Source organism: Parasteatoda tepidariorum, chromosome 6 (assembly GCF_982258835.1).
Source record: "Parasteatoda tepidariorum strain Cologne lab strain chromosome 6, Ptep-v5.0, whole genome shotgun sequence".
NCBI lineage: Eukaryota > Metazoa > Arthropoda > Arachnida > Araneae > Theridiidae > Parasteatoda > Parasteatoda tepidariorum.
The window spans coordinates 82,309,913-82,321,259 of NC_141760.1; the positions used below are offsets into that span (position 1 = coordinate 82,309,913).

Genomic DNA, 11,347 nt, shown 5'->3' on the forward strand with positions numbered 1-11,347 from the left:
TTGATATTAAATGGATAATAAATATAAATGTGGAGTTATACCTAATTTAAAAGTTGTCTCATTAAATTGCGTAATTGGAACTATAATAAAGTTTTACTTACCTACTACAGGTTTACTTACCTAAATAGTCACAAAAAGATCAACTTTACATAAATTTTTTATTACTGAACTACATGATATCTTTCGTTAATTTTGATTATTGATATCTATTGATATAACTGCCACTGAACATTCATAAAAGAAACTTACATAAACGATGATTAGTAAATAAAAAAGACATTTAATTGCTTTTTTTATTTTCAAATCAGAATAAAATGTTATCGGAGCTCTCATTATACCTATTCTGGCATTTCTCCACTGCCTCCCCAATGGGCTAGTGGTCCAACAATTGGCCATCTTTTCGATGAACTGAAGTATTCTTGCAGTTCAGGTAAATTTCTGACTCTTTCATGGTAAGCTTTGAGGTTTGGAAAGTCATCCAAAACTGTCTTTGAAAACAAGACACAAAAATCAAAAGCTTCATAAGCCAGAAAGTCTACGTAAGTGATATTATCGCTGACGAGGAATTTTCTACGCCCAAGAAATTCAGCATAAAGTTTCAACATACCAGGAATGGCGTTGAAAGCTTCTTTTTGTGCTTCATCAGAATCTGTGTAAGCAACCTTCTGGAAAAAGAACATGCGAAGATCCGAGATTTGTTGTTCAACTAACGAGGCTCTTAGTTTTTCTTCTTCGGTTTCTCCTTCCAAATCATATACTTTAGCCAAGTACCTCAGAATTGTGGTACTTTGTGTCAACTTGACTTTATCATCGATATAGTAAGGCAAATTTGGGAAATCCAAGCCTAAGGTGAACTTTTCTTTTTGCCATGTATCAGGATCTTGATACCTCTTGTCTTCGAATTTTACATTTTTGTAATGAAGTAGATACCGAATTGGTTCTCCGAGACCTCGTAAATCCCAATAAGCAAACGTGATTTGACTCATTTTTAAAAGAAAACGTTTAGAAATTTTGCTTGTGCGACTACTGTCAAAGATAAGCGCGTATGAGTTTATGATATCAAAATGATTTTGTTACTCTATAAAAGAGTCTTATCCCTAATATTTAACTTTCTTTAGTGCACTCCCACCACGTCTTTATTTCCTTCTGAGCGACCTCGAAAAAATTCTATTCAAAAGATTAGATAATTGTTAGTGTTTCATTTTGTTAGGATAAACTTTTACAATAAAGGACACTAGATAATTTTTTTTTTGTTATTGAAGAGATTTTATGAAACGTCAAAAGTTATGTATTATTAATTTAGATAATTTTCGAAAATGAAATTAAACGAATAACTCCTCAAAAGCCTCTTCTGAAAATAAAATGATTTTAAGGACATTTTTTTAATTTAAAAAAAAACCGTAAAAATTTTCTTTAGTTGCATTTCAGCGTTCAGTAGATTGACCAACGCTCTATTTTTACGAGTGTAACAATCATTAATTTTCGGGCTAAAAATCACATCTTAATTTTTTTATTCTATCTTAGTCTCTTTGCATTTTTCTAGACTCCTTCGCATTAAGTTTTTACGCAGCAAAACAAAATGCAACGTAAATTAATGGAATCCACTAATTTCAACCATCAATTAATGGAGCCCACTGTTAGATGTCTAAAAGGGTCTTACGTCATCGACACACTCACATTTAGTTCTATAGAATTTTTTTTTTCTATTTTAAATTTATGGTCATTACATATATATAATAAGTAAATATGCTGAATTTCATTTATACGGGTATAAGAAAAAAAAGCTATTTTTTTAGAAATGTTTCTTTTTACGGGAACAATAATTTTAAGCGCACATTGTTGCGTACAATAGTAATTAGTTTTTTTAAACTTATTTTAACACTAATTATATGTCTCTTTATTTCTGCGCACCTGAATTGGTTCATTGTAACTGTAATATGTTATTTACCTTTCCAATGCACATAAGAGCTTGTTTTTTATTACCATAACACGAAAGTTATTGATGTTCAATGGTTAAATGCAATTCATCTATTTGTTCTTATAATAATGATATTCTTTTTTTTTTTTATAATAAAGAACTGTTATTTAGTTTAGAATTATTATTTGGATCAATTCATAAAGATGTAATTAGATATCTTAATATCATTGAGACATTAGGAGTAATTTTCAGATAAACGAATATCTTTAAGCAAGCACATATGTAAGAGCAATTAATGATTAATCTTAATCGGTGTTCCTGATTATCGGATACCTTTTACATTTTTTTAATTTTAAATCATAAATTTCTGTATTAGATAAAATTTACATAAAACTAAATTTTAATGCCACTAGACAGTTTAATTCTTTATAGCAACAGGTTAACAGCTTTACGGTAAAAAAAAAATTCAAAAATTTTTGATTTAACATTTTTAAAAAAATGCAATTTAGAGAAGTTAGCTGCATAAAATTCCTATAGTATCAATTTATTGTTGTTCTATAAGAGTTATAACAATCTTTATAAAAAAAATAGATGGTGCTTTTCTTTATTGAATAAATAATGCTTTTCTTTCATTACTGTAGTAACTAAGTAATAAATGTGTGCTTAACTGTAGTTACTAAATAACAAAATGTGAATTTGTCATAAATGTGCGTAGTAACTAAATAATAATTCGTGGTTCAAAACGTCAATTTTAACCTATTATCAATAGACAAAAAAATGAGCTACATATATAGTAAGCTCTTACAGGTTACAAGTTACAGTTTTTCAGTCAAAAATTTCTTTTTAAAAAAGATTTTATTCTTATAATACTAAAAGAAAACACAAAATATTTTTAATTCAAAATAGAAAAAACTTCTTCGAAAAAAATGCGCTAAAAAGCAGCAGAAGTTTCAGAAAAAAGTTAGTTCTTATAAATATTTTTCATTATAATTTAGAGAAGTTAGCAGTATGAAATTCTTGCAGCATCATTTTAGTGTTGTTCTGTAAGAATTATAATAATGCTTGTAAATGGTGCTTCTCTAAAATAAATAATGCTTTTCCTTCACTACAGTAGTAACTAAATAAAGTATTCGTGTCACAAAACGTCAATTTCAACCTAATGTTTCAAGCTCATTTAAGCATCTAATCCAATAAGTGCAATTAAAAAAAAAAAAACTTTTTACTCGTGGAGATGTCCTGTTCACACCTCAGTTAGTTCATTGGTCTTATGATTACTCCGTATCTAATTTTGTATCTTGTCCCGAAACAAAAAAATTCATAAAAATTATTTAGTCTTTACAATTTTGTTGTATCTCCATCACCGAGCCCCTATTTGAGTAGGTTACAACCTTTAGCATTTTAACCCGGTAATTTTGGACCCAACCACGAGACAAAGGTACTACTGAGTTAAGTATATACAGTTAAAATTGCTTCAGTGATTAATTTTTCTTATTGATTTCTCACTAAACGATAAATTACTAAAAAGTAAATAAGCAACTGTATCGAAAGAGCGAATACATACAATTGATATTTGACAGCGCACAAAATTAAAAAAAAAAAATGAAACATCTTAATGACTTTTAATCTAATCGTTTTATCACACGCTAAGAATGGTTTGAATGGATAGTCTAAATTTTTTTTCCTTCTTGTATAGATATTTTAAACCACTAAATCATTCACAATTAAGTACTTTTCCTGAATGAACATTCTTTTTTCCGTTGAGTTTGGATTCTTCACCCTCTAAATACAGGATGATCCGTTATCTGAAAAGTATGGTTCCAAAAGTTTAGTTCAGTAAAACGTCAAAAGCTTTTAATGCTACTTTTAATTTTTGAGTATTTTGCGATATATAAGAGAATTTAAAAATTTTTGAGTTCAAAACTAAAAAGTAATGCCATAATCCAATACAAAAATATAATTTATTTATTTATTATTTTTTATTGTTAAATTGTTATGTGATGTTATTTGTTATAATTCATTGTTAAAGGTCAAAAACTTTCTGAATTGTTAAGCACAGGAATATTTACATAATTTTAAGCTGAATGGGGACAAATTTAAATGTAATTGCTTAAACAGTTATTGAGAAATGAACATTTAAAAATACAACTATTTTGCAGTTCACTCGCAAACTACTTGGCCGATATCACTTAAATTTTATATTTTGAAAGAAATATAAAATTATCGAGAAGTTGTCGATAGTTCTTAAAAAACAATAAAAAAATTTCTGAATTGTATTTTGATTTAAAAAAAATACGGGTTTTTTAATTGTGTGCAGAATTATTTTTTTACTAGTTTAAATAGTTCCAGAGATATGGCGAAATATGCAAAAAGTGATTGATCGTTCTCCTGCCTAAGCTATTGAAATCATATTTTCTAGATTATGGTTACATCTGGTTAATATTTTTTTAAAATTTATCTAGATTATGGCTAATATTTTGAGGGTTAAAATTGCAAATACATTAAAAATAGAAAGTGCGTCTTTTGCATTTCTACGTTTTTTTGATACATTTGTTTTGAGAAAGTACGTTTTTCGAAATTTAAAATATTTTTTTTATGAATTAATGAGTTAATTTAAGGTTATAGATTGTATCAATAACTTTATATTTCAGATGAAAAAATTTTAAGGTGTTTAATTTTTTATTTTGTGCAGTGTCATGTTTTAAATGTTTTCTGCACATGTCATGTTTTCTCCACAAAAATTTTTTTTCTTCTGCTTTTTTCTTAAATATTTATCGATAATTTCAAATTAAAATTTTCTACTATAACTTTCAGTAATATAAGCTTCTTTGCATCATTCAAAATATATTTTTTAATCACTGAACATGTAGAGCATCCAAAACTTTCTTGATGGTATGACGTTTTTTTAAAACTGTTATCATTCGAATTATTTTTCGAATATTAATTCGTCAATTTTTCACACATTTCCCTTCAAAAACAATAAATATAAAATAAAAATATACATATAAAGACAGGTAAGATTTTCCCGATGGCCCATTAAAAGGGTAACGTGCTTTATTTACCAGCAGAAGTTTAAATTAGAAAATTAAAATCTAATGCAGCGATGTGATGGAATGATTTTTTAATTTTTTTTCAGGATATTGTGTAAAATTAAGCATTATTTTTGAAAATTTTCGAATAAAAAGAAAAAAAGTACATTTTATAATGATTAGAAATGATCAAGGAAGTAACGAAACAGCTGTAATTAACTATTTTATCTTAAAATTATTTGTTGACAGAATAAGAAAGATTTGACTTATTCACCAAGTTCATTTCAAAATAAAAATCATAACGAGTGTATATTGAACCAATATAAATTTGATACATTGAAATTAAAGGGGAAGCAAAAGCCAATCTATCACATAGTATGTAAACATATTTTTGCTACCACATTTTTAATTTCCCCCGATTGTCGACTTCCTGTTATTGCAATGGATTCTAAGCTATAAAAAATTTGAATGCCAATTTTAAGATATAAATGTAATTGAGTTGATATTAAATGGATAATAAATATAAATGTGGAGTTATACCTAATTTAAAAGTTGTCTCATTAAATTGCGTAATTGGAACTATAATAAAGTTTTACTTACCTACTACAGGTTTACTTACCTAAATAGTCACAAAAAGATCAACTTTACATAAATTTTTTATTACTAAACTACATGATATCTTTCGTTAATTTTGATTATTGATATCTATTGATATAACTGCCACTGAACATTCATAAAAGAAACTTACATAAACGATGATTAGTAAATAAAAAAGACATTTAATTGCTTTTTTTATTTTCAAATCAGAATAAAATGTTATCGGAGCTCTCATTATACCTATTCTGGCATTTCTCCACTGCCTCCCCAATGGGCTAGTGGTCCAACAATTGGCCATCTTTTCGATGAACTGAAGTATTCTTGCAGTTCAGGTAAATTTCTGACTCTTTCATGGTAAGCTTTGAGGTTTGGAAAGTCATCCAAAACTGTCTTTGAAAACAAGACACAAAAATCAAAAGCTTCATAAGCCAGAAAGTCTACGTAAGTGATATTATCGCTGACGAGGAATTTTCTATGCCCAAGAAATTCAGCATAAAGTTTCAACATACCAGGAATGGCGTTTAAAGCTTCTTTTCGTGTTTCATCAGAATCTGTGTAAGCAACGTTCCGGATAAACAACATGCGAAGATCCGAGATTTGTTGTTCAACTAACGAGGCTCTTACTTTTTCTTCTTCGGTTTCTCCTTCCAAATCATATACTTTTGCCAAGTACCTCAGAATTGTGGTACTTTGTGTCAACTTGACTTTATCATCAATATAATAGGGCAAATTTGGGAAATCCAAGCCTAAGGTGAACTTTTCTTTTTGCCATGTATCAGGATCTTGATACCTTTTGTCCTCGAATTTTACATTTTTGTAATGAAGTAGGTACCGAATTGGTTCTCCAAGACCTCGTAAATCCCAATAAGCTAACGTGATTTGACTCATTTTTAAAAGAAAACGTTCAGAAACTTCGGTTTGCCTCGACCACTGTCAAAGAAAAGCGCGGATGAGTCTATAATATCAAAATGATTTTGCTACTTGATAAACGAGTTATTATCCCTAATGTTTAACTTCCTTTAGTGCAATCCCGCTACGTCTTTATTTCCTTCTGAACGACCTCGAAAAGCTATTTCAAAAGATTAGATAATTGTTAGTATTTCAATTCGCTAGGATAAGCTTTTACAATAAAGGACACTGGATAATTTTTTTTTATTGAAGAGATTTTATAAAACGCCAAAGTTATGTGTTATTAGTTTAGATAATTTCACGAATGAGAGCAAAAATATAACTCCCCAAAAGCCTCTTCTGAAAATAAAATATTTTTAAGGACATTTTTTTAATTTCGAAAAAAAACTTGCGTTAGTCAGGCCGTAAAAATTTAACTCATTAGTTGCATTTCAGCTTTCAGTGGATCGACGAACACTCTGTTTTTACTACAATCATTCATTTTTGGGCTAATTATCACATCTTAATTTTTTTAAATTCTTTTATTCCAGCGTAGTCTCTTTGCATTTTTCTCGACTCCTTCGCATTAAGTTTTTACGCAGCAAAGCAAAATGTAACGTAAATTAATGGAATTCACTAATTTTAGCCACTAATTAATGGAACCCACTGTTAGATGTCTAAAAGGGTTCAACGTCATCGACATACACACATTTAGTTCTATAGAATTTTTTTTTTCTATTTTAAATTTATGGTCATAACATATACAGTAATAAATAAACATGCGGAATTTCTTTTTATGCGAGTATAAGAAAGAAAAAAGCTTTTTTTTAAAAAGACTTCCTTTTTACAGAAGAAATAATTTTAAGCGCACATTGTTGCGTACAATAGCAATTAGTTTTTATAAAAAAACTTATTTTAACATTAATTATATGTCTCTATGCTTTTTCGCAACTGAATTGGTTCATAATAACAGTAATATGCCATTTACCTTTCCAATGCTCATGAAAGCTTGTTTTTTACTACCATAACTGTTGTTCTGTAAGAATTGTAATAATGCATATAAATTGTGCTTCTCTATATTGAATAAATAATGCTTTTCCTTCACTACTAACTAAATAATGCATTCGTGTCACAAAGCTTCAATTTCAACCTAATGTTCCAAGGCGAAAAATGAATGTGTTAGCAAGATCATCTAATCATCTAATGCAATAAGTGCCATGAAGAAAGAAAAAAAAAATCACTTTTTACTCGTAGAGATGTCCTGTTCACCCCTTGCTCAGTTAATTCATTGCTCTTATGATTACTTCGTATCTAATTTTGTATCTTGTCCCAAAACAGAAAACTCCATAAAAAATTAGTTTTTACAATTTTGTTGTATCTCCATTATCGAGCTCCTATTTCAGTAGGTAACAATCTTTAGTTATTTAACCTAGTAATTTTGAACCCAACTTACAAGACAAAGGTACTATTGAGTTAACTATAGAGTTAAAATTGCTTCAGTGATTAATTTTTCTTATTGATTTCTCACTAAAAAATAAATAACTAAGAAATAAATAAGTGTGTAAGTATGAATAATAAAAATAAATGTATCGAAAGAGCGAAGACATACAATTGATATTTGACAGAGCACGAAATAAAAAAAAAAGGAAACATCTTAATGACTTTTAATCTAATCGTTTTTTCACGCGCTAAGAATGGTTTGAATGGATAGTCTAAATTTTTTTTTTTTTTCTTGTATGGATAATATTTTAAACCACTAAATCATTCACAACTACTTACTTTTCCTGAATGAACATTCTTTTTTCCATTGAGTTTAGATTCTTGACCCTCTAAATACAGGATGATGAAATTTTTGAGTGCAAAAGTAAAACGTAATACCATAATCCAATATGAAAATATCATTTTTTATATTTATTTATTTATTACTTTTTATTGTTAAGTTGGTATGTGATGTTATTTGATATAATTTATTGCTAAAGATCAAAAATTTTCTGAATTGTAAAGCACTGGAATATTTACATAATTTTAAGCTGAATGGACAAATTTAAATGTTATTGCTTAAGCAGTTACTGAGAAATGAGCATTTAAAAATACAACTATTTCGCAGTTCACTCACAAACTACTTGACCGATATTGCTTTAAATTTATATTTTGAAAGAAATATAAAATTATCAAGAAATTGTCGATTGTTATTAAAAAATAATAAATGCTTTTTTTTTAAAATTATATTTTGATTTAAAAAAAAACGAGTTTTATAATTGTGTGTAGAAATATTTTTTTGATTAGTTTAAATAGTTCCAGAGATATGGCGAAATATACAAAAAGTGATTGATCGTTCTCCTGCCTTAAACTAATGGAATCATATTTTCTAGATTATGGCTACATCTGGTTAATATTTTTTTAAAATTTATTTAGATTATGGCTAGTATTTTGAGGGTTAAAACTACAAATAGATTGAAAATAGAAATACGTCTTTTGCATTTCTACATTTTTTGATATATTTATTTTGATAAAGTACGTTTTTTGCGTCTTATTTCGAAACTTAAAATATTTTTTGTATGAATTAATGAGTATATTTAAGGTTATAGATTGTATCAACAACCTTGTATTTTAGATGAAAATTTTTTAATGTGTTTAACTTTTTATTTTGTGCGGTGTCATTTTCAGCACAAAAGTTTTTGTTTTTCCTTGTTGCTTTTTCCTTAAATATTTATCGATAATTTCGAATTCAAATTTTCTACTATAACTTTCAGTAATATAAGCTTCTCTGCATCATTCAAAATATTCTTTTTAATCACTGAATAAGTAGAACAAGCATCCAAAATTTTCTCGATGGTATGGCGTTTTTTTAAACTGTTAGCTTTCGAATTATTTTTCGAATATTAATTCGTCAATTTTTCACATTTCCCTTCAAAAACAATAAACATAAAGTACAAATATATACATCTTATGAAAATATATTCATATTATCAAAATATTTCAATATTTAATACCGATCTTAATGGGAAAATGGTAGGAAAAGAGGACCATGAAAATTCAGAGATAAATTATTTCACAATATTAATGGTTCGCATTATAGCTAATATAAAATAGATAGGTAAAATTTTCCCAATGGCCCATTAAAAGGGTAACGTGCCTTATTTATCAGCAAAAGTTTAAAATTGAAAATTAAAATCCGATGCAGGAATGATCCGATGATAGAATTATTTTTTAATTTTCTCTCAGGATAATGTGTAGCGTTACATATTATTTTTAAAAATTTTCGAATAAAAAGTAAAAAAGGATATATTTTAGAATGATCAGAAAAGATCAGTAAAGAAAAAAAACAGCAGTAATTAACTATTTTCTCATCAATTTATTTGTTGACAGAATAAGAAAGATTTGACTTATTCACTTAGCTCATTTCAAAATAAAATTCATGTCGAGTATATATTGAACTAATATAAATTTGATACATTGAAATTAAAAGGTAAGCTGAAACTATTCTATCGCATAGTATATTTTCATACTTTTGCTACCACGTTTAAAATTTTCCCTCATTCTCGATTTCTTGTCATAGTAAAATATTCTAAGAAAAGCAAAATTTGAATGTCAATTTTAAGATATAAATATGAATGAATTAATTTTATATGCATTATAAATATGAATACAGAGTTTTACATAATTTAAAATTGGTTTCATTCAATTTTATAATTGGTACGATAATATAGTTTTACTTACTTCTATAGGTTTACTTACCTAAATAGTCACAAAAAGATCAATTTAGAGTACGAACCGCACATAAATTTTTTATTACTAAGCTACATGAAGCAATATCTTTCGTTTATTTTGATTATTTATTTGCATTGATGTTACTGCCACTGAACATTCATAAAAGTAACTTACATAAGCGTTGCTTAGTAATTAAAGGAGACATTTAATTGTTTTTTTCTTTTTTTAAATCAGAATAAAATTTCATTAGAGTTCTTATTATACCTATTCCGGCATTTCACCACTACCTCCCCAATGAGCTAGTGGTCCAACAATTGGCCATCTTTTCGATGAACTGAAGTATTCTTGCAGTTCAGGTAAATTTCTGACTCTTTCCTGGTAAGCTTTGAGGTTTGGAAAGTCATCCAAAACTGTCTTTGAAAATAAGACACAAAAATCAAAAGTTTCATAAGCCAGAAAGTCTACGTAAGTGATATTATCGCTGACGAAGAATTTTCTATTCCCAAGAAATTCCGCATAAAGTTTCAACATACCAGGAATGGTGTTTAAAACTTCTTTTCGTGTTTCATCAGAATCTGTGTAACAAACGTTCCGGGCAAACAACATGCGAAGATCCGATATCTGTTGTTCAACTAACGAGGCTCTTAGTTTTTCTTCTTCGGTTTCTCCTTCCAAATCATATACTTTAGCCAAGTACCTCAGAATCGTGGTACTTTGTGTCAACTTGACTTTATCATCGATATAATAAGGCAAATTTGGGAAATCCAAGCCTAAGTTAAACTTTTCTTTTTGCCAGGTATCAGGATCTTGATACCTCTTGTCTTCGAATTTTACGTTTTTGTAATGAAGTAGATACCGAATTGGTTCTCCGAGACCTCTTATATCCCAATAAGCTAACGTGATTTGACTCATTTTTGAAAGAAAACGTTTAGAAATTTCGCTTTGCGCGACCACTGTCAAAGCAGATGATTTTATGATATCAAAATGATTTTGCTACTTGATAAACGAGTTATTATCCCTAATGTTTACGGAGTGTCTATTGCACCGATTATCGGCGCAGTAAAATTCATTTTGCTATCGTACCGATCAAATTTTCAACCAATCATAGAGCATATCTGTCCACGTGACTCTCCGATTTTTTTTTCAAAAATAATTTAGCTCTGTTTATCATAGTCAAGGCAGCTACAATTTTTGTAGCATTTTGATT

At 28.2% G+C, this 11,347-nt stretch overlaps 1 protein-coding gene and 2 pseudogenes across 2 annotated transcripts; all 3 read right to left on the reverse strand.

The window, feature by feature from the left end:
* Positions 1-260: 260 nt before the first annotated feature.
* LOC147808175 (glutathione S-transferase Mu 1 pseudogene) lies at positions 261-1,232 on the reverse strand (annotated as a pseudogene).
* A 4,355-nt stretch (positions 1,233-5,587) lies between these two features.
* On the reverse strand, positions 5,588-6,588 carry LOC139424798 (glutathione S-transferase Mu 1 pseudogene; annotated as a pseudogene). The gene has a single exon (XR_015434756.1). The product of XR_015434756.1 is annotated as a glutathione S-transferase Mu 1 pseudogene (transcript).
* A 3,602-nt stretch (positions 6,589-10,190) lies between these two features.
* LOC107449798 (glutathione S-transferase Mu 1) lies at positions 10,191-11,052 on the reverse strand. The gene has a single exon (XM_043055964.3). It carries the CDS (start codon positions 11,050-11,052, stop codon positions 10,405-10,407), a length of 648 nt encoding a protein of 215 aa, XP_042911898.1. The 3' UTR covers positions 10,191-10,404.
* Between the last annotated feature and the right edge of the window lie 295 nt (positions 11,053-11,347).